The 27193-nt window shown below is 42.3% G+C and overlaps 1 protein-coding gene across 1 annotated transcript in view; it reads right to left on the reverse strand.

Moving 5' to 3' along the window:
- LOC119484827 (regulating synaptic membrane exocytosis protein 1-like) overlaps positions 1-27193 on the reverse strand; it is a 119520-nt gene that overhangs the window by 36964 nt on the left and 55363 nt on the right. Inside the window, 17 exon segments of the mRNA XM_037763943.1 lie at positions 92-208; positions 3259-3412; positions 6382-6438; positions 6658-6811; positions 8345-8398; positions 8400-8456; positions 8458-8496; positions 8498-8519; positions 8804-8910; positions 8912-8935; positions 9964-10079; positions 10249-10295; positions 11348-11471; positions 13182-13281; positions 13551-13661; positions 13872-13912; positions 23790-24685. Of these exon segments, the coding sequence (XP_037619871.1) occupies positions 92-208; positions 3259-3412; positions 6382-6438; positions 6658-6811; positions 8345-8398; positions 8400-8456; positions 8458-8496; positions 8498-8519; positions 8804-8910; positions 8912-8935; positions 9964-10079; positions 10249-10295; positions 11348-11471; positions 13182-13281; positions 13551-13661; positions 13872-13912; positions 23790-24685 (2220 nt within the window).

Consider the following 27193-nt stretch of genomic DNA (forward strand, 5'->3'; position numbering starts at 1 on the left):
AACTAAAACACACTGTCATAACCCCCGCCCCCCCTCTCTCTCACCCCACACACACCCGTGATGATCCCCACAGTTCCCAACAACAGGTTACCTGTCCTCAGAGTACTCGTAGTCCGAGTCCCCGGAGCGTTGGTGCTCTAAGTGGGAGTCGTGGTAGCGGGATGGGGAGTGGGAGTGGTGGCGGTTCTGGTGGATCTCATCCAGACTCCTGAAAAAATCAAAAATATCAAGTGAATTTATGTTTTCTATTTAGGTATGATATGAATCTTGGTCCTTGGTTAATGATTCTGATGATTCAATACAGTATGTCCAATTTTGACACAATATGAATGAGAATAAGAATGCAATGTCAACGTGACAATACTGTTGGAATATCATACAGTAGCATACAGGCAACACACCATTACAACTGATCATAAATAACCATAAATTCAGCACCAAATAATTGGTCTTTATGCGGTAGTTCTCTGGTATTCTTCTGTAACAGAAATGTGGTTCCACTGTGCCTTTTTTTGCCACTGTTCATTCACCGTCAGCGAAACTCAGCACTTCCTGCAGAGGTACTTCAATTTAAAAGCATTCCAGTGGCTCAAAGGGCATGATCCCTCCCTTTGTAGGTAGGCTTTTAATTTGAAATATAATAGAAAGTGTTTACTTTCATTGATGGTAGCTTAACATGGAAAGGGGGAGCGATTGGAAATAATTAAAGGGACTGTTTGTAAGAACCAGAAATTGCTTGTTAACAGCGACACCTGTGGCTGTTAAGTCAACGAAAGTCAGCGTCCTGTTGCTCGCGCTTGTGCTCGCTCTACATAGACATGAACAAGCATCGCTCAACACAGTGAGGAGACACACGTCAGCTAAAAGCACAATATCACTCTATATTTCAGCTGCTTGGCAGTAATGTTAGCTGACCAGACCAAGGTCTCTCCATGAATCAATGCTGATCCTAGTGTTGGCTTTTCCTGCTTCAGCCTCCCGACCGCGGCCGGAGGGAACAGGGGAGACACCGGCGTTTTGGTCGGACACGATAACGTTTCTCTCTGCGGAGCCCCGTCACTTCACAAGACACGGGAAACCTCTGTTGGTCTGGAGGAGCTGCAGCAGTTATTTCTGCACAAACATCCACTGTACATTCACTAGATATTCTCAGAGCTAAACTAACTCTTCTGCAGTGTGTAGTGTGCGCGCATGAACGTGAGAGTAGAGCGAAAGAGTGAGAACGAGCGTGGTGTGTGAGTGAAGGCAGGCAGAGGAGCAGAGGAGCAGAGTACAGCAGAGACTCCGGTCCTGGAGACCAAAGCTACGGTCTCCCCCGCGTCCTCCGACCGCGGCCAACACTGTTTAACAGACAGGCTTCACTAGATACAACCAAGAGGTTTTGGTGCTTCCATGTAGTTTGTGTTGGAATCTGAGTCTGAACAGCGTAGACACACGTGAGCGCACATGAGACACCGACCCGCAATGATTTATACGTGTAAGAAGTTACAAACTGTCCCTTTAAGAGGTATAACTGAAGCTAATCATGATAAACCCATTTCTTCACTTACTATACTTACGACTTACTATACTTACTATACTTACTATACTTCACTAATCAAATGCAGCAGAAGCAACACGTGTGATGTGTGTGATGTTGAGGAAGAAAGAAGGAAAGAAAGAGGTACTGATAGAAAAATTAATTCATCTACATTCTGTCCCGCTTCCATGCATGTACATCAAAGATGCATCCCAACGCATATGGTGACCCCAAATAGCCATGCTGGCTTTAGCCATTTTGGCTAGCTCCAGCTGGCAGAAGGGTTAATAACATCACGCCAACAGCCATAAACAGAAACATGTTTTACCTAATATTGATTTGGCCATAAAGTGGTGAGATTAAAGGCCTAAATAAATACATGTTAACAAGCTGCATCAATTCCATATTAGGGGGACACTGTATTATCAATGACTGATGCATACCACACAATAATCTGATTAAAACGATAAAATGTCAGATGTTTGGACATGTAATCTGGTATGCATAATTGAGACTCTACAGCAATGGCTGCAAACCCATTTTCCTTAAAGCCTCCCCTACTTGTATTTAAAAAAAATTACAAATCCTCAAACAAAATCCTCAATTTGATTAAAGTGATTCAAGGTATTACATGAGTTAGTCTTTATTTATTAAATCAACTTTCTTTAATGAATAGAACTCAAACGGTTTTGTCAACATAAATAAAGTGATGACATCTTCATGGATTTGCCGAGCGATGATCTTTCTTTTGGTAACGACTTCATTCATTTACTATAATAGTGTAAGAGCCAAAAGAACGTTTTGGTTATTGTGGTTAAATAAATGTAACTTATGCTGCTGTTGGATTGCTGCTAGACGGTTAATACGGGTGAGGGTCTCCCTTTGTGTGCATCAAGAGAGGAGAGCCACTGTGAAAAATGTTGCTTTTGAAAGGCTTAACGCCAACAAATATGGATTGAATATTTTGTTTGATTTTGCTAAGTATAAAAAAATATAAATCTTTTAAAATGGTTTTATATTCAGACATGGTATGAATTACCTAGGAAGTGTGTTTAAAATCTAGCCCGCGACGGGAGAATTTAACCAATCACAGTCATTTCATAGAGAGAGAGCGTTCCTATTGGCTGTGCTCCGGTTGGTGGGCGGTGCTTGGTATTTCGTCGACTGATCTCAAAATGGCTGCCGGGTCACAGACCTTCTCATGTTATAGCTAAACAGTACACTACAAGATGATTCTGAGAACATCTGAGGAGAGAAATAGTCATTACAGTAACAGAATATTGATTCATATTTGATCAGCGCTGCCTAGTTTGACCATTTGGTCGGAGTTCGCGATTGACAGCCGGCTCTCACGGACGGAAGTTGGACGGCAGACTCTAGATCAGCTCTTAATGCTTGTTTTCCTCCGGTCTGTGAAATCTTGCAAATGCCGTTAGGAGCATCGGAGGACACCTGAGGAAACATGACTTTCTTCAGATTACCTGTCTCATGTACTACTGTCAGGATATAGTGACCGTTTTATAAAAATCACTTTTTTTAATCATATTGCTCCATTGGGGGGGGAACCACTGTCTATGAGTATATTCTCTGACACTGAGATCATTAAATAAATACCTGACAAAGCTAAACCCTACTGACTACCTTTTAGACACTGGCTGATGCTGGAGTATAGTCACCAGAGACAACACACACACTCCACTGACAGTTCACCGGGTCATTCATTGGCAGGTGTTGCTGACCTTTGCATGGGCACGTGTGCGGGCCGTGACCGAGCCCTGCAGGAGTCCTCTCTGTGAGGAGACACTGACCGGGAGCGGTGCTGGACGGCCCGTTGCTGCTCAGGCACAGCCAGCGTACTGCCCCGCTCCCTCTCCCTGGAGTTACGCTCTGCACCTACACACACACACAAAACAAAAAGCAGAATTCACACATACACACACACACACACACACATCCAAACAAAGGTGTTCGTCGATTGATGGAAACACACAGAAACACACACACATCCAGGCGTTAGTTGTGTGTCCTTTGATAAGGATGCACCAGTTGTCAGCATTGTGCTACTGACTACCACTACAGATGCCATTCTCTGACAGACTGTAGAACATCACATCAGGATGTTTTACAGACAAATGACCAGCTAGCAGACAGGTTAGCTAGCCATGTGAGCTAGCCCGAGTAGCTGACTGTTTCTGCCATGTCTCTGTCGGACCTGAGATCGGTCTCAGTTCTTGTTACGACTTGCATGGAGTGCCAGATGAGATGAGAGTTCAGACTTTTAACCCCTCGTGGATTTTAACCACCACTACAGCTACAAATAATAGGTCATATTTAATCCACAAAATAATACAGAGTAGGGATGCTAATTTTGAAAATTGTCTTAACCGATAACCAACCCTCGTTAACCGATTATTAACCGTTAAACGAAAGGATTTGTGCCTCGCATGCAGCGATGTACCAGCTGCAGGAGCACAACAGATATTGGATATTGGCATTTTTTTAATTCAACAAGCAATTTGTTGTATTTTAGCAGAAAGCAGCAGAAAGGCAGAACTGTGTATACTTCAATATAGTAATATCGTTATTGCGATTTTCAACGTTATCACATATTTTCCATATATCGTACAGCCCTTATTTACAGAACGTGTATCTGCTTCCTTTTTTTTGTGAAAAGAGGAAAATTAAGCAAATACTGAGGGCAGCAGAGAATGTTGATATTTTTTAAAAGCAAACTCAAACCTACCTTTTTAGTCTGGCTTTTAACTGAGCTTTATATATTTATTTATTGGTCTAATAATTTATTGTATTTTACCTTTTTAGTCTGGCTTTTAACTGAGCTTTATATATTTATTTATTGGTCTAATAATTTATTGTATTTTACCTTTTTAGTCTGGCTTTTAACTGAGCTTTATATATTTATTTATTGGTCTAATTATTTATTGTATAACACCTTTTTAGTCTAGCCTTTAATTGAGGTTTATTCATTTATCTATTCACGTATTCCAGTCTGTTTTGCTTATTGTAATATGTTGGTATACCAAGTTAGAGTTTTTATTTCCTCACAGTAAATTGACGAGATTTACTGATTTTGTGTTAGTAGAGGGAGTAGACATACTGTACATACATCATAAGATATGAAATAGAGTTGCAAAGTGGGTTAGATGGGCAACATTGACAGAACATACAGTATGTGTTTTTTTGATCAAGAAAGTCAAGGTACAAGCCTGTGTACATAAAAACTACACCTCCCAAGATGCAATTTGGTAAGAAACATCTGTTCCCCAGGCTTAAAATTCTGTAATGTCGATCGAGCAGAAGATGTTTTTTAAAAACTACTAACAAATTCTGCAGCTTAAATGACCTCCCTTTTGGATTCTGGGTCAGTTGTGGATGAAATGAGCAACTACGGTGGGTTTTGTTCTGTATTTTGCAACAGCTCTGATTAACACCCTACGACTGGCTTCTTCTCCGTAGCAACTGTGACTGAGGCTCATGGGTATTGTAGTATTCAGAGCCATTTGCCATGGCTAACTAATGGAAAAACACCATTTCTCAGAAACAAAAAAATGTTATTAAAGTGACAGCCAGAACATAAACCTGCTTTATAGTATTAATACATCATTATATTTTTGTGTTGAGGAGCATTAAAGATATCGTTAAAGAGAAACAGGGAAAAAGGGGGAAAATACAGAACCAACATTTCCTCTCAATTCCCAACTCAACTGTGTATTTATCTGTTTAAAGGATCAGGTGTATCATAAATATATCAATTAAATGTGTCAATTAAATGTATAAATATTAAGACTGTCAAAGTTAACAGTTACCTGTTATGACTTGAGCATATGTTTTATGCTAAATGCAGTACCTTTGAGGGTTTCTGGACGATATTTGTCATTGTTTTGTGTTGTTAATTGATTTCCAATAATAAATATATACATATATTTGCATTAAGCAGCAGATTTGCCCACTCCCATATTGATAAGAGTATTAAATACTTGACAAATCTCTCTCTAAGGTACATTTTAAACGGATAAAAAATGTCTGATGAATTTGGAATTAATCACGATTAACTATGGACAATCATGTGATATTTGAATCGACTGACAGCCCTATTACAATCTGAGCTCAGTGTTTGCATGAGAATAAAAATAAGCATAGTGACGTTCAAATAAGAGATCGTGTAACTCTCTCTAACTAACGCTCTCATTTCACTTTCTCATGTGGCAAACCATCTGGCATTTGGAAAATGATCATAAAAGGGTTTGAATATTTAAACCAGGTCCACGTTCATCTGACAGGAAACTAAGCCACGGCAGAAACAGTCAAACAACAAAGCAGTCGTAGTGATTCTACTGGCCAAAAATAACACAAATTCAGCTTCTACTGTACATTTTCAGTGTCCTTTCAGTGAAGTAGAAGAAGCATGCAGGAGAATGGCGGGAAACTCGGTGGAATGGCAGTGAACAAACTGTAGCTCTACAGTCTAACATGCACTCGGTGCTTCGGTGTTTCTACGGCCCAGCAGAAGAGGAGAAACTGCTCACTGCAGCCTCGGTGAAGTACGGTGCGCTGCTGAGCTGCAGCACTAAGAACGGCTGCACGCTAACACTGCTATTCAAAAATCTGCAGTCCAGTAGCAATATGATGAAATGCAAAAGTTTTGCCTTTTCGCTGATACAGCAAAGATTAATTACTTTAATTTGGGTGCAATTTGTGCTAAAACACACAGCGGAGCCAAAAGGAGGCTGGAAGGTTTGAGAAACAGATGGAGCGAGGGATGCAAAGAAGCCGCTCTCTCACCCAGTGCTGGACGCCTACAGGCTAACACGAGGGAATGCTCAGTAACCATGCCCCCCACCCACCTTTAGTCACTACCATCATACCATCATCAAACTCTGTATCAATGATGCGATGAGACCCTGCACACACATACACAACACACACACATACAGGACAGGGTAAGGTTGAGAGTTGTCATCTCCCACACTGAGAGACACAAAAGAGAAAGCTCAGTAAAGGAAAAGGTTAGCGACCACGCACTCTAGGACGCACTGTAGGTTCACAAAACAGGGATTAAATCAGACATACACATCCACACCATACTGTATGTAAAAAACACTGTGTATAACCACACATACTCTGTAGTTTCTTGCTGGGGCTGTCTCCATGGACGTGTCTGCGCGGGAGGTATGGGGACGGCTGGGGCAGAGGTATAGAGGACATGTCGTGTGTTTGGAGTTTATACCAATGAGGAATGTCGTCCAGCAGGGCCGTCTCCAACTCTATCAGGATCTGAGAGAGGACAGAGAGGGGAAAGGGTGGGAGAGGAGGGTGAGTGAGCAAGTTAGAGAAACAGTCAGATGGATCCACTACAGTCATAGTTATAGTATAGTTATATAGTTTAGTTTAGCAGGTTGTCAGCTGTGTGTCTGCCCGCCATAACTTTAGCAAGTTTCCAACAGACTGTGTGTGTGTGTGTTGGCAGTGAGTTTGGGGTTGTTGGTGGAGTTCTAGCTGTGAACGTAGGTGTAGCAGTATGTGTACAGTTTATTTGTCGGTGAACAAATGCTACGAAACTACAACTCCTCCGCTCCACTCAAGCGAGCTGGAGCTGTTCTTTTAATACAACCATGGAGAGACCGGAGCCAACTTCCTGTATCCTGCAACTCCGGGTCCGCCTCTTAAGGTGGGCTGTTAAGGTGGACCAGCTTTTCTCCTTAAAGTAACGAGCCACTCCTCTGAGCCGCTCAGCTTTTGAATGAATTATTAACATTTCTTTTAACCGTTTTAACCAATAGCGTTAATCAGTTAAAATGTTTAATATCGGTTAACAGTTAACGGTTAATTATTGACATCCCTAGTGTATTCTAAACTTACATTGTGTGACCGTCATTGTTACCTCTCCCATGGCTATATTGTTAAATCTAGTCAACATCTCAAGGTTTAGAACTGTGTCAAATGCACTGGGGAACTGCCTGAAATAAATTTTCTATTTCATGTAAGGGTGAAGTCAGACAAAAGTGACATGGGGTTCTCTGGTGACCTGGAGGATTAAAGGAGCAGTGTGTAGAATTTAGGGGGATCTATTAGCGGACATGGAATATTAATATTTCATAACTATGTTTCATTAGTGTATAATCTCCTGATACTGAGAATCGTTGTGTTTTTCGATAGCTTGGAATGAGTCCTTCATATCTACATAGAGAGTGGGTCCTCTTCAAAGAGTCCACCATGTTGCTCCTCCATGTTTCTACAGCAGCCCAGAACGGACAAAACCGAAACTCTGGCTCTAGAGAGAGCCTTTCATGTTTTGATGTTACCTGAAGACCACCGTACACACGCTTGGAAAGGGAGGGCTGAGCGGAGGGGTATTACAATTGGTTGCAATCTGCAACCACACCACTGGATGCCGTTCTCTTTGAGGGGTGATCATGTAGGCCTAATTGCAACAACAACCTTTTAGTGCATTTCAACGGAAATGTAATGGAATTTGCATTGCTAGGCAAACAGTTTGGGTCCATGTTTACTTTCTGTCAGCTGATGTCATTCACACACACTGCAATTGGAAATAAACTGGGACACATTTAGAATGTCTACGTTTAAAACCGTGTAATGATCTATATAATTGTATATTGTGACATCACAAATTGGACAGAAATCCTAACGGCTTGTTTCAAACACACAATTTCTGAATACGGGCTGTTGTGTATTTCTCCATATATTGAGTGTTTTGATAGTTTAACAGTATTTTACTTTAGCAGCAACAGCTCAATCTGCAAATGATTGCAGTATACCAACAGTATGTGGAAATAATATGCATCCCACCTCTCCCAGGAATTCACTCTCCTCCTCCTGGACTCTGGGCTGGTCCCACACCGTTGATCTCTAGCATGCGTTCTCTGAAGTCCCGCCGGTGAACGTGGGAATATAGGAAGGTCCTGGTTCCACTTGGGCTCAGCGCTCTTCTTCACTGTTTTTAGTCCGCCGTTTACTCTTATCACTAACAAAGGCATGAGCACACCAGTGTTTAGATTATAAGAGGAAAAGCATGTTTCTGAAAATGACTTTAAAAGACAGTATCCCTTTAAAATAATAAGGGTGGACAACATTAAACACATCGAAATTCCTTCGTGTTGCAAATGAAAACTATGAGATTAAGCAGATAGATATTCCTCTGATTCTATTCCTTACGGCTGGTATGATGTCAAACAGGTAAGTGACTGATTGGACTGTACTTGTGAGATGAACCTACAAAATAAAAAGAAATTAATACAATGACCTTACCTCCTATCAGGCAGGAAGTACATCTTGACATAGGGGTTCCGAGGTCGTCCGTCTGGTCGGGGTGGCAGGTCTATGGCTTGAAGGACGTTGACGATCAGCTGATGGCCCAACTTTGTCATACCATAGCTTCACCTGTAAAAAATGTGTGAAGACCGTTAGCCTCTATACATATCTATATCCATTCACATGAACGACATACCTCTCTCACAGTCCAACACATTCACACTCCCAACTAAGAAGAAAATGAAAATGAAGAAGAAGAAGAAGAAGAGGAGTGTGGGGGCAGCAGTAGCTCAGTCCGTGGGGACTTGGCTTAGGAACTTGAGGGTCGCTGGTTGTATGTATATATGTAAGTATGGTGTGTGGACTGGTAGCTGGAGAAGTGCCAGTTTGCCTCCAGAGCACTGCCGGGTTGCTCTTGAGCAATGCACCAAACATCCTAAATACTGCTGACCCTGCCCTGTGACCCCTCCGAAAATGCATGTCTGTGGCGTGGTATCTAGAACTGCCTTGTGTGAATTTGCCTTGTGTTGATTGACAAATAAAGCTTGTTGTTCTTCTTCTTCTTCTTAAGTAAGTTGCCTTACTACTTTTTGGCAACAAAATTATTTAGATAAGGTTTAGGAAAAGATCATGATTTGGGATCCCAAAGCTTCGAGAAACAGACATGAGCACCGACACCGGAGCAAAGCAATACAGTGCTGTGGACGGGGACGGCAGAAAAATGTTTTTTAGCCACCTAAAAGAAAGGCTCACCTAAAAAAATAAAAATCGATATCCGTTCAAGTGTTCGCTTTATTTAGAATATTTTCACCGCTTTATCTTGCCATCAGACAGCCTGCTCCTGTTCCCGTTCGGGGAACTGAACTGAAAGTGAAACTTATCTATGCTCTCTCCAAAGCCAGCGGGCTCAGAGGACAAAAACAGTATAGGTACGTTTCACTTTCAGTTCAGTTCGCCGTCAGAGATTACTCTAAATATAGCGTACACTTTTTAGGTGGGCTTTTCTTTTTAAGTCATTAAAATAAGTTTTTCCACCGTTGACGCTAGAGGTGTACATGGAGCGTCATAGTTAAACGCGGTGGGGCGACTGACCAAGCTGCTGTATCTGATCAGTTTGGGAGTGAGAATGGGTTGCTCAGTCCTGCTCAGATACTCACAGAGAGCTGTCCAGGCAGTACCAGAGGAAGGTCTCGGAGGGTCCCGGGGCTGGTAGGGGACATCACTGATATAGAGGGTCGGTCCATTTTTTGCGACTCAAAGGAACTGGAGCCTGCTGTTATAGAGAACAACAGTTGTTGTAAGAAATCAGAAGAAAAAGCACAATCAAATCCAAAACTTGAAATTAGAGCACACATAAATACACATGTATCTCTCTCCAGAAGCTACTTACAAAAGCAGTAAACAATGGTAATACCATATAAGCTGCACATACAAACACTTACTAGACTCTAGAGGAGGGTGGGATGACTCTGGGATTCTTGGGATGTCCCTGTAAAAAGCGAAAGAGAGTCAGTGAATTCTTCAACTTCAAATGTACAGAATAGAGTGCTGCAGGAATGAGTCCTAAAACCAGGAAATGAGTTCGCATATTTAGCTCTTCTGGTTCCCTCGTCTGGAAGTCAATGGTTTTTAGTTAGATGCCTGAAATAGGGGTCCTGTGGTTAACACAAGCTGGAGAGATTTTAACGTTTTGTTCTATGATATAAAATACGTCAGTAAATATCCTACTCATGAATTTTGAAACTTTTACGTGTCTTAAAAAGGCGGTTGCTAACAAGTGACTAAATGAGACTACTAAACGTCATCACGCCGACTCGTCCGCCTTTACAGCCTCGTTGTGTATACTCGCGCTCATGCGACCGTAGTGCGTTTATAGCGTAACGTTAGTGTTTTACTTCTGGTGATTGCGTTCACACTTCAAAAATCATAAAGGTGGTGTTGATTTGTGGAGATTATCTTGCTGAACAAAACGTGTAAGTATCATAAATGTGCGTTTGCCACAAATCTTATTTTCTGCAATAATCCATAAAATCCCATTGGCTTTTTGTCGCAGGAACCAGGGCGATGCTAACTTCCTGGTTGGCCTACAGAAATACGCCATCCCTGCACCACTCTATATATACACATCAAGATACTTGCCATGTAAAGACACAGTCAGGACTTTACTGTACATTCATCTTTAGAAAATGAATGAGTGAAAGACTCATGTCAACAAACAGTTGCATGGTAGGAGAAGAGCGAGCAGTCAATCAAATACATGTTTACATGTTAAGCATGTTGGGTAGTAGAGGAAAAAATAACAGCTGGAAAAAGGAATTCATCTCCTGGATCTCAGGATTTCAGGGAAGGCATGAAGGGGAAGGGGCTCCACCCATTAAATCAACACTACTTACTGATATGCTCTATACACTTTTCTCAAGAAGTTTTTGGACATAATTCGGTGGATAGAGCTTTGAGATAAAGGAAGGAGACAGTGTCTGTCAATGCCATCACTCAAGTACTTTAATGACAATTATTACATATTGATGACGTTAATCTTACCCTATAGGTCTTGAAACAACTATTTCCACTTGTGGTTCAGCCTTGGATTCAAGGATAATGTTGTACACTTCTTTCTTAGTTGCTCCCGGCAACGACTTCCCATTCCACTGCAGCACCTCGTCACCTGGAACCAAGATGGCCGACATATACACAATGATGATCCAGCCTGAGGCTCATGTCGCAGTAAATTTGACTAGAAAAAAACAGGTACTAACAGAGAATTGTACATCTTAAAGTCAAACTTAAAGGTCCCATATCATGCTTTTTTCCAGGTTCATACTTATATTTAGTGTTTCTACTAGAACATGTTTACATACTTTAATGTTCAAAAAACCCTTTATTTCCCTCATATTGTCTGCCTGAATATACCAGTATTTACCCTCTGTCTGAAACGCTCCGTTTTAGTGCATTTCAATGGAATTGCGTTGCTAGGCAACAGTTTGGGTCCATGTTTACTTCCTGTCAGCTGATGTCATTCCCACACACACTGCAATTGGAAATAAACTGCGACACATTTAGAATGTTTCTGTTTAAAACCGTGTAATGATCTATATAATTGTATATTTGTGACATCACAAATGGACAGAAATCCTAACGGCTTGTTTCAAACGCACAATTTCTGAATACGGCTGTGTGTATTTCTTCGTATATTGAGTGTATTGATAGTTTAACAGTATTTATAAAGCACTTAAACCTGCTTTATAATATAAAAGACATGAAAATCTCACTTTTTACAATATGGAACCTTTAATTCTGAATTCTCCTCACTTTTGGCGTGAGGAAAACTGTAGCCTAATGCTAATGCAGCTATTGTGCATGTTTTTCTGTTTTTGAAATATTTGTGGAAATGAATAGCTTCGAGCCCGAGTGGGTGCTTCTTTTCGCGGCGGTTGAGTGACATCTGAAAGCTGACGATGCTATCAACAGCACACTGCTGTCTGGAGAGTGTCATACGTTTTGTAACCTACAAACATTGATACAAGACACTTTTCCCCTTTTCCAACAAGACCATGTCGTGTTGGCTATCAATTGAAAGCAACTTAAGACATGTCGCCTTTATAACATTCAACATTATTTCGTATTCGACTCGGAAAGTGCAAGCTAGCAAGCTAGGCTAAGGAGCTTCACTCAGAAAGTGGAGGCTAGTTAGCCTAGCTTGCTAACATTAGCACTGATTCCCACTACATTTTACTCTTCGTTCATGTCTTTTCAAAACCTGCTGAGTCATCTGCAGCTCCTCTCCATGCGTCCCATATTACAAAAAGGAGAATTGTCTAGCTAGCGTAAGCTGTCTCTCTTTCATTGGCCTATACATCAGACCGGCACATAGCCTACGGTTACTTCGCAAAAAGTCAAGGCCGCACCCCCTTTTGGGGGAAAGAAAACCAAAGATCTCATAGACTGCTATGCAATTTGACGTGTTTGGATTGTAATTTTGACAAATTAATATGCATTCATCTCTTGTTAAACAAACGTTTGTTTTATACACATGTCTAATCATTATTTTGCGATCTTGCCTAAACCTGAACATCTGCAATAAATTAAATTAAAGTTGTACAAATCAGTAAGTAACAATCAGTAACAGTGCTCAAATCACAGGTAGCCCTGCTGTAGGACTAAGAAATGGATAACAACAGCTGGCTAACTGCCTTTGTGTCTCTTCGAAAGTTACTATTTTTTTTTATTATTTCTATTACTATTTTTGGTGTCCACCCCCACACAGATATACATTTTAATTTCAGCTTGACTTTAAAAATCTGCCTCTCGATTCAAACATTATCAAACAGGTAAAGTAGGCTACAGTTGCTGCTGCATAGAAACAATATGTCCGCACCTGCTCGTAGGTGTCCCACAACATCTGCAAGGCTGCCTTTCTTGACTTTGGTGATGAAGGCCCCGAGTCTCCCCGTCTCCGTCATCTTCCCTCCTACCACCTGCACACGAAGGAGAGAAAGGAGAATGGATAGGAACAGAGGTTCATGTTAGCAATTCCCTGTTTTCTCTGCAGGATTCAGTAATTATTACTATTCTACATAACTGTGTCGTGGAATACTCTTCACCTTTCATGATTGTTACCCAGTACTCCACACAGCTTTCACAGGGATTACAAAGCATCACCGTTTCCAGTTTGAACTCATCTAGCACTCAAACTGAAGTTAAAACAAACACTAGGTGTGATCCAGGTGTGAATGTTACTGCTTACTTTTAGGCCGAGGAGGGAGCCGGCCTCGCGGGGCATCGCCGACCTCTTGCTTAGCGTGATGCGTCCAATTAGGTGGTCGCCCTCTTTGGACGGCTGCCATGTAACTGGATGCTACAGGAGAAGTTATGAGGGGAGTGATGAGGCATTGTCATGCAAAGAAGGTAGGGAAAACAGAAATGTCCTTAAACGTTACTGTTTTGATTGATTTTCATTAATGCACTTAAGAATTTGAGTGTGCGTTTGCATGTGAGTTACTGTGAGTAATCGGGGTGGGAGCAGCACATTAATGCCCCGAATGTGTCACGTTTTGCTGAAACTTACATGCCACACTGTAGGATCTAGAGAATGACAGTCCCAGTCCCCTGCACAGAGAAAGAGAAAGAGAAAGAGGAGTTAGTTGGCCTTTGTCAGTACTCAGGAGAAATGTGTCTTTTATGTACAGTAAATGTACATATATTATACTTTACGGTTTCAGTTCCAGGTATGAGAGACTGGGGAAAAGATATGTTTCATATTAAAGGTCCCATTTTGTAAAAAGTGAGATTTTCATGTAATTTATATTATAAATGTCACAAATATTAAATATTTAGACCATTACACAGTTTTAAACATAAACATTCTAAATGTGTCCCAGTTTATTTCCTCTTGCAGTGTATGTAAATAACATCAGCTGACAGGAAGTAAACATGGACCCAAGCTGTTGCCTAGCAACGCAATTCCATTGAAATACAGGGTAAATACAGGTATATTCAGGCAGACAGTATGAGGAACATACTGTAAACATGTTCTAATACACACACAAAATACAAGTATGAACCTGAAAATGAGCACGATATGGGACCTTTAAACAAATAGATATTTTGACACAGTTTGGGGCAGTGTTGTCAGGGCCTCCCTTTGTCAATGTCTTCCCATCCTTCTTATACATCCTTCCCTGATCCATCAGAGCTGGAGCTGGTATTTGGATCTCCACACTTTTACAGAAAAATACTCAACTGGACATTATGCTTCATGAAATGCTATGTATGATAAATGCTGCCATTGACTTGATATTAACCACCTGAGACCCAGACCGACTTTACTGTCTTTCAGAGGCTGTAGCAGATTCAGTTTATGGCATTCATCAATCCTAGCTTCTCAGGAAAGAGGTTACATAACGCTCCAAGTTAGGGTCAATTTTGGGGAGGAAAAACTGGCATGGCCCATTTCAAAGGGGTCTCTTGACCTCTGACCTCCAGATATGTGAATGAAAATGGGTTCTATGGGTACCCACGAGTCTCCCCTTTACAGACATGCCCACTTTATGATAATCACATGCAGTTTTATGCATACAGTATAAATGTGTTATTTTCACCTATTGTAAAATGGTGTATTTCTATATTTCTGCATACTGGGGTCCCTAAACAGTCTTGGAATTACATAAATTGGATGTTGATGTTAGTCCCCATAGTAGCCATTTCATTGTAGTGAGACCATTTTTTTAAATTTGACCTCACTGTATAAAATGACCTGTGGTGACCTCTAGGATAATCACAGCCTCATGAAACTTTACAGCCACACACTACAGACCTAGAGCATTCAGAGGATGGATGGATCAAACTAGAGACACAGAGCATTCAGAGGATGGATGGATCAAACTACAGACCTAGAGCATTCAGAGGATGGATGGATCAAACTAGAGACCTAGAGTATTAAGAGGATGGATGGATCAAACTAGAGACCTAGAGCATTCAGAGGATGGATGGCTTTCCTAGCTAGATTGACAATAAGGGGGTTTCTGAGCAGTTGTGAGAACTGAGGGAGACCCTAGCTTTGGTCTCCAGGACCGGAGTCTCTGCTGTACTCTGCTCCTCTGCTTGCCTTCACTCACACACCGCGCTCGTTCTCGCTATTTCGCTCCACTCTCACGTGCATGCGCGCACACTCCACACTGCAGAAGAGTTAGTTGAGCTCTGAGAATATCTAGTGAATGTACAGTGGACGTTTGTGCAGAAATAACTGCTGCAGCTCCTCCAGACCAACAGAGGTTTCCTGTGTCATGTTTCTTGAAGTGACGAGGCTCCGGAGCGAGTGACGTTATCGAAACTCCGATATCTCCCCTGTTCTCTCCGGCCGCGGTCGGGAGGCTGAGGCAGGAAAAGCCAACACTAGGATCAGCATTGATTCATGGAGAGACCTTCGTCTGGTCAGCTAACATTACTGCCAAGCAGCTGAAATATAGAGTGATATTGTGGTTTTAGCTGACTTGTGTCGCCTCACTGAAGGGCGAGCGCGAGCAACAGGACGCTGACTTTCGTTGACTTAACGGCCACAGGTGTCACTGTTAACAAGCAATTTCTGATTCTTACAAACAGTCCCTTTAAATAGAAAGAAAAAGAATCACAGAGATGTAAATGTTATCAAGATAGTGGTAGTTGAGAAAAGCTAGCAAAAAATGTCATCACTGAACCAGAGCAAAAAAAAAAAAGCTTCATCATAATCAAACTGATTTGCTGTGCCGGCCTGTCCAAAACTCCTGCCTGAGCCCGGCCAGGGACAAGATACCAGTGACTGTCAGAGTATCCCAGCCTCTCATTAACACGGACAGATGGTCGCTCGAGTAGAAGAACACTCACTGGCCCAGCGTCAGACCAGAGAAGCCTGCGAGAATTTATGGCCACTTTTCCACCACAGGCATAAAACAACAGAAAGAAGGCTTCAGATGGGGAGATTTAAAAGACTTTGAGAACTTCAGTTTCAAGGTTTAAAGTCAGGAAATGTTCGAGCCCGGCACAGAGCGAGATGAATGAGTCAATGGAAGTTTCTGGCAAAAGAGAGCAGGAGGGGATGGAACTTTATGGAAAAAAATATGCATCACATGCACTGCTGTTTGTCAAAAAACATTTTAGTAATATTTAATGAGAATCAAATGAAAGAATGACTGCTCTGGAAATCAGAAAATCAGAAAAAAAAGTCTGAGTAGACATGACTCCAGTGCTGCTAATCTGAAATCTGAAAGTCCACGGAGAATGCTTGAGAGAGGATAAATGCTGACTCCACAGTTTGAACTGCTGAGTCGGGATTTTTGGTTTTGGAGAGTGAACACGCTGGGCAGATTACAAAATCTAGGCTGCTCTTCTAACTGATGCTACATCAAAGCATCAGCTCTTTGCAGGTATTAACGTAGTATTGTTCTTGATAAACAGTGTGTGTGTGTTTGTGTTTGTGTGTGTGTGTGTTTGTGTGCGCGCGCGTGTGTGTGTGTGTGTATCATAGAGCCTGTCCTCCTCTTTCGCTCCATCTGCTATTTTACAAGCTCAACAAAATCCCTCCAACATGATATATAAAAAATCTCTACATCACATGATCTTGAACTCCCATCAACCTGTTTCACGCTCGCTCCACCACATGGTCTCAGCAAGTACACCCACAGAACAGCATGTGCTAATTTGGTGTCATTATTTTGTACATCTTTAGTGTCATTTAACACAATTTACCAATTCAGTTTGGTTTATTTCAACCAGGTGTGGTATATTCAACCTTATATCCTATCCACCTTATTCTTGGGGGCGTTACTGTAGAAATGACTAACTTCCGGTGAGGTGGCGGCAGTAGCAGTGCGCTAGTTAGTCCCATAGGCTAACCACCAACGGTGCTTCTTTTGAAAAGTAATTCACCTTCATTTTACAAAATCCTGCTTTATTTTTAACAGATATTTAACTAACTTTGAATTAGCATTTTCTAAAATATCCTTGCGGAGCTGTGGTACGGTGTTCTCTACATTTTACGCCCTTCAGCGCCACGCCAGGCAGCACTCCTCTGTAGTTGAGAGCCAGACAAGCTTGTTTGTGTGCTCATTCTCCGGGGGAAATCAGTGCGCACCATTGATGTTAAAAATGCCACTTTCAAAGCATTTATTCAACAAAGGGTAATATATTTAACAACTTGTGATAGCATAATATTAATTTCATACAGACTACAGTACTGTGAGAAGCATAAATTAAGTTGAAATGTACATTTTCGCTGCTCTACTCATCTCCCCTCTTAAGCCGCTGTGGGCGCACGTTGCGCACCTCACAAACTGACTGAAATCTCACAGGAACAAATGGTGGAGGTCTCTGATTGGTCGGGAACGAAAGAGGGGGAACTGAGGATGACATGCACATAAATGTTATGCACGATCTGGAAGTATTTATTCAGCGATCGGCGAAAAAATGTCATCTGTCCGGAACATAGTTAGTGTACAGAGTTAGTGTACGTTAGTTGGGCTATAAAGAGCAGCGGAGGAGAGACGTCGGATCCTTTAAAGTACCGACAGCAGAGCCAGGAGAACATCAGGTATGAGTTCATGTGTAGGGAGGACTCAGCATTGTAGCGTTGGTTTAATGACAGCCAGTTACTTTGACTATTTTCTGTACAGTTTGAAATGTAAGGCAGTTCATGGCACGGTGTGCAGGGCAGCAATAGACTACAAATAGTTTAAGTACGGTTATCTGTGTAGAGGAAAACTAAACCTCGTTACAGTGGAAGTCCTGATCTGCCTCAGAGCTTCACCGTCTGTAGCAACAGAGTCAATAACGTAGCTAAATATGTTAGTGTAGGTTATCTGAGGCCGCTTCTTCAGGTCGTCCTCCATCCCTCCATAGTAGAAGGCAGAGCTATGATCACATTATCCTGTTTGAGCTGTGATAGGTGGTGTTCACACATGTTTTACTAGATTTATTAATACAATCACTCTAGGAGAGACGAATAGTGTAGCATCAACATAGAAAATGATTCAGTGACACGACACGACGGAAGTTACGGACATAATTCACGCAAGGCATCATGGGGGCTAGGAATAAGGTGGATATGATGACCTTACCCTGACTATCAGACTAAAGTCCGTTTCACACATGCAGTCCATCCCTGAAATGTTCAGGAACATTTCCTGCATGGGCTCATGTGTGAGTGGGAGCAGGGATTGTTATTCAGAGAAATCTGTGCCGCCAATTTCCCACCTCAAGACCTCGTAACATTTCAGGACGAGCCCATAAAGGGTTACGTCCGTACGAGTATTTCTCTGTGCCAAAAGACCCTCCGCGACCGGCTCTAGGTTGGCTTGGAAAGGCTCGGGGCGAAGGTACTTCCCGGGGCCGTGGCCAAAGTGTCACCGGGGCAGACTGTCCTGAGTGCGCCCACATAAAAGGCGCCAGGGGGTCTGCGGCGATGTCTGCAACCCACCTGAAACACGGACCAAGGAGTCTAACACACGCGCGAGTCAGAGGGTGCAAGCAAAACCCTGTAGCGCGATGAAAGTGAGGGCTGAGATGGGATCCCAGCCCCGATGGCTTCCTTTTTCGACTTCACATTTGCACTGATGCTCTACACTTTTGAAAAGACAGACGACAAATTCTCCAAAAAGTCAACAGGCCATGTTACAACATAGACAACTATACAGACATACTGCCTTGTGATTGAGCAGTGACTCGGTTCTCTCAACTGTAAAAGAAAAACTCCTTCCACATCACTGCTAATGCTCTCTGCACCAGCACATACAGTACAGTACAACAAGTTCATATATTCATGTTCATTCTCTGGGCACCTTTAAAGTAATTCTGGTAAATGTAGGAATATCTCATACACACATTCACAAACACACACACACTACACACAATAGTGGCTAAAGTGCACTGGGACGCAGTGTCATCCCAACAGCAGAATTCCTCTTCCATTTCCTCGGCACCATTATCACCTTGGTGTTCTTCTTTACACCAAGGAAGTAACCCAATTATATTGAATTGCTTCCATTTGACTTAAACAGAGTCAAACCTGCTGCGTCATTAAAGCCACGGTGTCGGAGATGCACTCGTATATCCGGCGGGATGCAGTTTATTGGGCAGAATGGGAAACTACGATGTAAACACTGTTTACAATAATCCTGCTAAGAGGATTTTTGGTACATGTACATAACTGTTTCTGCATGAAAATGACATAACAACATCCGCTTATACATCATGTCTGCTTTGCTGAAGCTTTTAATCCGAGCTATGTGCACGCATATCCTTAATGCTTGTGCTCTGCATTAAACTTGTGTATTTTTTTTTTCTTGTCAAATATAGTTGACAGAATGTTTCACAGGTCTACATAAATCCATAATCCTCATTATGTTATGTAATGTCACACATATGAGTTACTATAGGTTGTTTTCAAGAAAACAAGAATTACCACCTCGCGGTTGTATGCCTCCGCCAACCAGTTTACATCCATTACATCCATCCAAATGTCATCACTTAATCATTTTATCCTATTAGAAATGTGTGTGAAATTGTCATAATTAGGATATGAATTCTTGAGTTATGGCCAAAAATGTGTTTTGTGAGGTCACAGTGACCTTTGACTACCAGGCGTTCCTGAGATATCGCATTCACAAGAATGGACAGGACCTATGTACGCACGTACGGACGGACGGACGGACAACCCAAAAACACAATGCCTCTGGCCTCTGTGACTGCTGGATGTGTAAATAATAGATGTATATGTATATGTATATGTATATGTATATGTATATAAGAAGTGGATTTAGTCACCGTGATGTCACCCATAGGTTTGTGGACTGCCATTTTGGGCCTTGAGTTTGGTATTTTGGCCGTCGCCATCTTGGTTATTTGCAACCAGAAGTGACACGAGAGGGTGGAGCTAAGTACAACTGAACGCTGAATAAGACATTTTTAGGCGACCAAAATGTTATAATTAACTTTCATGAACTTAAAACACCATCTGTGAAAGGGTTAAAGTTGTAAAACGAAAAGAGACAACTCCCAGATTGGAGAACGCCGTGGTAGTGACCTGTCAATCACAAGGTAGCCCCGCCCTAAAGCATCCCCTGCTTTATGGTCTATCTGACTCTAAATGGGACCATAATTTACTAAATGAACATCATGCTGTATTGAAGAATACTTCAAACTAGCGATTGAGATCATAAACTCATGTTTACAATGTTTACTGAGGTATTAAATCAAGTGAGAAGTAGGCTCATTTTCTCATAGACTTCTATACAATCAGAGGAGTCGCCCCCTGCTGGCTGTTAGAAAGAATGCAGGTTTAAGGCACTTCAGCATTGGCGTCACTTTTCAGAACTGAAAAGTAAAGTAAAGGTAAATAAGCCACAGTTTCCTAACAAGCTCGTCATATCAACTTGAAAGGTCATATGTTAATAGCCAAGTTTCCAAATTCAGCATTAATTTTAAACAAATTTCCAGAAAACTCCACTACTGTTGAATATTAGGAGTTGGGCGCACTGAGATAAACAATTGGTGGCACTGATTCTCGAGTCTGGTGAAGCAGAAGAGGGCATATTGAGATTAAGTAATAAGTAAGATTAAGAGCCAATCAAAGAATGGGAAACAATGTGGAAAATGTGATGAACATGATGGCATTTATATTGGTTTCATGTATTAATTTGAGGAGAGTTGCAGTCTAACACAGATGCCTATCCTTTAATAGTGAGGCCCTCACACTTTAATTACGAGGCACTTTAATAGCAGGCGCATAACATGAGGTTGTTCATCACATCTCATAAACCCGCAGTAACACCCAGGCCATATTTTGACACCAGAGCCCCTCGCCAACACTGTCACAGCTAGACTTAATGTAATGTAATCAACTGACACCAACCCCAACGCAACAACGCAATGAAATGTCATTTCTTCTAAAAACAGAAAAAAAACACTTGACCCTGTGTCACCACCTCCCTTAACCTAATGCATCTATGTCAGGAAACATACTCCACATTATCCGGCAAAACTTGCTTCATGCCATTGATGAGAGTAGATCGCCATTTTGACTTTTGGCTGTCGCTATCTTGATTTTAGGCCGACGCCATCTTGTTTTTTTGCAACCAGAAGTGAGACGAGAGGGTGGAGTTAAGTACAACCAAATGGTGAAAAAGACATTTTTATGTGACCAAAATGCTACAATTAACTTTCATGAACTGAAAACACACTGTGTAAGGGATAAAGTTGTTAGACGAAAACATCGACAACTCCAGACCGGACAACGCCGTGGTAGCAACTAGGGATGTTAATAATTAACCCTTTAACCGTTAACCAACATTAAGAATTTTAACAGATTAACGCTATCGGTTAAACGGTTAAAAGAAATATTGAAAAATAGTTAAAAAGCTGAATAAAACTCAGAGGAATGGCTTGTCACTTAAAGGAGAATATCTGGTCCTCCTTAACAGCCCACCTTAAGTGAGTCCAAACCAGAGTTACAGATACAGGAAGTTGGTTCAGGTCTTGAGGAGTTGTAGCATTTAGTCACACACTAATTAGTTCACACACTACTACAGCTACGTTCACAGCTGTAACGCCACCGACAATCCCCCACTCCCCACCTCCGCACACACACACGGTCTGTCAGACGCTTGCTAACCGTAGACCGGCAGACCGTATGTGTGTGACAACGGCAAACACGAAGCCAACAGCAATGCTACAGCTGTGAAAGTAGCACAAACACACACGGCCTGTTGGACACTCAGTAACGTTACACCGGGTTGACAGAGTAGCCGGGCAGACACACCGCTGACAACCTCACAGTTTAACTAAATAATGCGGTGGAGACTTGCTGGTACACTACGCGCAGCATCGTGGTTACTAACTCTCCCAGACGGGTGAACCGGGGACCCAGTTGTCTGTTTGGCACTATACACTGCAGTTGGTGATGAAGAATGGATATAACATGTTTGTCCATCGGCTTTTCTTTGCAGCTGGACGACTTGTTAGGCGCTAAAAATAGCACCGCTGCGTGCGACGCACTAATCTTGACGGTTAATAATCGGTTAATTGTTAGCATAGTAGCAACCTGTCAATCGCAATGCAACAACATCCAATGAAATGTCATTTCGTCTAAAAACAGAAACGGAAAACTTGTCCCTGTGTCACCACCTCACTAATGCATCTATGTCAGGAAACATATTGCACATTATCCGGCAAAAAACTTGCTTCATGCCACTGATGAGAGTAAAAGGAGACATCCTGTTTTGAGGCCCAGCTAGCTAAAGAGTGTTTAAAACAGCTAATAATCCCAATCCACACCATCTACCCATTACCAGTCCCTGAGTTATAGTAATCTGGATTAAAACATCTGGAACAGGCCCCTTCTGTGACCGGTGAGAGAGATAAGCTGATAGAGCTACAGCTAACTCTACCTACTGCCTCTTGAACTTAGACGCTCTCCCGTGGCTTATAGCGCAGCCTAGCATCGCTTCTCTAACAGCTGCAAAATGCATAGGTATCGAGAGGCCGGCGGTTACCAGCATGCGGCGTGCAACCGCAGCCGGGCTTGATTTTAGCTGGTGGTCCACGGTTGGCTGGTGCAGCTGGTTGTTTGCGAAGCATTACATAGCATGCGAGCCACTGACCTAATTCCACAAATCTGCTGGCCTAAATCACAGGGACTCTCCAAATAAATGAGAGCTGTCCTGGGAGCAGCAGGGTTTAGCCACAGCACAGAGGTGTAGATGACACACAGGGATAGTAATTCACTGTATGATGGGTGGGCGCTTCATCCTATCACTTATCGTATAGTTTTACAGTCCGAAATTAGAATGTGCTGGTATTAGAGTAATCTTCCGAGCCAAAATATCTCTCTGCTTTTTTTTTTGCACATTATCGTAATTCTACTACCGAGGCTATTTTAGATGCTAGGGCTCGGAAAATATGGCCGTGAACAGGAAAGACGCTGCGGTGGAAAAGAGCTTTATCATAGCATTCTTATTTTACCTAGCTGTTTTAGGAGAATCGAATCTTTGCAACCATCTTTCACCTGAATAACAATTCTTTCCTAAGTTGAATGTTTATGATCATTCAATTGGGATCTTTCTATCTCTCAGAGTATTTAGCTGCAGGTCAATTAGCAGCTACAATTAGCCATCAAACCTGTGACTCTAATCCTGCCCACACTACACTGGGTGTACAGCTGTAGGTGATACAGGCGAGGTCTGATAGTGCTTCTGATGAGAATACAAAATGTGCACAGATCAGAAATTTAGGGTTCGTTATGATTCAGGTGGACAGAATGAGGATTGTGTGTGCAGATTAAGGACGAGCACGTGAGTTAGGTGAGAGAAACAGCAGTGCATTATATAATGACTATAGCTAACTATAGGGAACCGTGTCTAATGTAAGGAAATGGATGGCAGCAGACAGTGCAAGGTATGCAAGTGTGGACAGATTTAGCTTCGTAAGCTAGTGGACCGAGCACATCTGTCTGACTGACCTTTCTCGCTGACGCTTTCCATGTCCACGTCCTCACAGCTGGTGTACTCGGGCGTGGAGCCGCCTTCCTCCTCTGAGCTGCTGATGGACATCTGCCTCTTGTTGACTCCGCGCTTGCTCTTGTATGACCGTGGAGGGGGCGGCCGCAAAGACTCCGACTGGTCCGAGCTCTGAGAGTCCTTCCTCAGCAGGTTATCCCCACCCTTGTCCCTTGGGGTCCGTGTTGTACCGGGCTCTAGGCGGCCTTTGTTCGGGCCCCAATCTGGAGGCACCGGTCCCCCAGGTTGGGGTCCTGATCTCACTCCACCCCCTGCAGGTGGAGCTCCCCCTCCAACCCCCACGGTCCTATCCACAGAGTAAGCTCGGTGGTTCTCCAAGAGGGCCTTGTGGTCTCCCTCCCCACCTCCACCCCTCCTGGCCAGACGGTTTTCAGGCACCTCCCCTCCTCCACCTCCCCCGTCACCAGGGCCCAGTCCGACCTCATTGATCGCCAGATCGCTGTGTCGTCGCTCGTGGCGGACCTTGGACACCTTAGCATGCATTCGCATCTCCTGCTCCTCCTTCTGTGGTTTCACTGGGTATCGTGCAAGGTTGGGATCGCTACGGTAACGATTCTGGAACTCCTCCTCACGGCGCTGGCGCTCCCTCTGCTCCTCATCCTCCGGGCGTCTCCGGTGTGTTTCTGAACGACCCAAGTTCCCTTCCCCGTCCTCGTAGTCCTGAGAATGGATCTTCTCCAGCCTCCGTCCGTCTCCTAAGCGTCTCTCTCCTCTTTCCCCGGGAACCACTCGCTCATCCAGGGATGACTGAGATGGCAGCTTCCCAGCAGGTCTCCGGCCGCTACCACGCCCCAAGCCTCCCTTACCATTTTGTTCATGGAGGGAAACTGGCCTTTTCCTGCGTGAGAAGAAGAATCATTATACCAATGTTTCATACAGTCTGCAGACAGACATAAACACAGGTGCATCTTTTCAGGTATTTGTAAAATGAAAAAAAAAGCTGAGAAGAGTTTTTTTGTACAGAAATATCCTGTGATAAGAACATTTCTTTCTACATGAGCAAAACCTTGGTCACATTTATACGAACAGATTAAACCCCTAAGACCCGCGGGATCATGGGAGTTCTTTTCAGTGGCCGTAGCAGATATGAAACTAGAAAACCTAAGGAATCCACTGGTACCAACCATGTCATGCTAGCTTCTCGGGCTAAATAGCACTCAAAGTTAGGCTAAATTTCGGCGAGGGCTCCCTTGACCTCTGACCTCCAGAAATGTGAATGAAAATGGGTTCTATGGGTACCCACGAGTCTCCCCTTTACAGACATGCCCACTTTATGATAATCACATGCAGTATAAATGTGTTATTTTCGCCTATTCTAAAAATGATATGTTTTATTTTATATTTCTGCATACTGGGGTCCCTAAACAGTAGAATTACATAATTTGTGTATCACTGTAAAGCTGAGACTCTTGTGGATCCAATGAGCTCAATTGCATTTATATGTGATGATTTTAGTCTCCCCATTTTGACCTCACTGTATAAAATGACCTGTGGTGACCTCTAGGATAATCACAGCCTCATGAAACTTTACAGCCTCAAACTAGAGACCTAGAGCATTCAGAGGATGGATGGATCAAACTAGAGACCTAGCGCATTCAGAGGATGGATGGATCAAACTAGAGACCTAGAGCATTCAGAGGATGGATGGCTTTCCTAGCTACATTAACAATAAGGGGATTTCTGAGCAGTTTCTAGAACAGAAGTGCTCGCCATCCAATCGCCGAAAAATGCAATCCTTGCAGAAATCTCCAAATGTCAAAAGTTTTTGATCCCAAATCACAGCATGGCTTTTTCTATGGCTTTCCTCAAGGTCTTGGTGTCTTAATGTGGTATTTTGGAGGGATTGTTGATCATTTTTATCAATTCTCGAATTGTAAAAAAAAAATTCAATTTAGCACCAAATCTGTGTAACAAATGGTATCAACCTGAACATTTCTGCAAGAACTCATGAGACATAAAGATCATGGGAGTGACCATCATACACCGATCAGCCATAACATTAAGACATGGCATGGGCACCCTGACCGGTCTGCGGCTACGCAGCCCCATACGCAACAAACTGCCATGCACTGTGTGTTCTGACACCTTTCTATCGGAACCAGCATTAACTTTTTCAGCAGTTTGAGCTCCAGTAGCTCTTCTATTGGATGGGACAACACAGGCCAGCCTTCGCTCCCCATGTGCATCAATGAGCCTCGGGTCTGACCCTGTTGCCGGTTGCCATCATAACGAGATAATACATTTTATTCACTTCATCTGTCAGTGGTCATAATGTTATGACTGATCAGTGTATACTTCCATCATAATGTTCTAAGACCTTATACACTTTTACAATTTCTTTTAATTCATTCATTCATTCGTGTTTATCAACCATGTTTTCTAAAATTATTCTTCAGGTTCCCAGCTTTCAAATGATGTACACCACTTCTATGTGACATTTACTATTGACCTGCTATCTCCCCCTAAAGACCCCCTGTACCCCTCTAAAAAAGACAAAAAAGGGTCTATTGTGTGCCTCAGCGGTTTTAAACTTCTACTAACCATCAACTCTTACCTAACTCACCCACTGGATGAAAAAAAAGGGATTGAATCAAAGACCTCTCTAAGACTAAAGACTAAAACCTGTGACCTAGCTTCTCCACTGGTTAAGCTGGAACAAACACAGATCTATTCTTCTTTTTTTAACCCAGGGATTAAAAAAACAACAGCAGCTTTAGACAGCAAGCAGTCCGAGCTTTCTGGGTTTTGAGAAAAAATATGGTTCCCATTGTCTAATTCTCCAATTCCAATCATGTTAATGAAAAAAAGGTACAGGTTGAACATGTAAATCATCCTCTAGTGCAGGGGTCAGCAACCTTTACTATCAAAAGAGCCATTTTAGCCACAAAAAAAAAAGAAAAAATCTGTCTGGAGCCGCAAAATATTTGAGCATTGTGATGAAGGTAACACAGCTTATAGTTTAAGTATATAGTATATAAGTCTAATGCAGTGAAGGCCAAAGTGAAAATGTACTACAGAGTATTAGGGCCACATTGAGGGAAAACAAATCTGAGATTTCGAGACTAAAGTCATAATATTACGAGAAAAAAGTCGTAATATTACGAGAATAAAGTCATAACTTTATGAGAAAAAAGTCATAATATAACAAGAATAAAGTCATAACTTTACAAGAAAAAAGTCGTAATATTACGAGAATAAAGTCAGAACTTTACGAGAAAAAAAGTCGTAATATTACGAGAATAAAGTCAGAACTTTACGAGAAAAAAAAGTTATAATATAGCGAGAATAAAGTCATAACATTATTAGAAAAAAAAGTCGTAATATAACTTGAATAAAGTCATAACCT

This window comes from Sebastes umbrosus, chromosome 3 (genome assembly GCF_015220745.1).
Source record: "Sebastes umbrosus isolate fSebUmb1 chromosome 3, fSebUmb1.pri, whole genome shotgun sequence".
NCBI lineage: Eukaryota > Metazoa > Chordata > Actinopteri > Perciformes > Sebastidae > Sebastes > Sebastes umbrosus.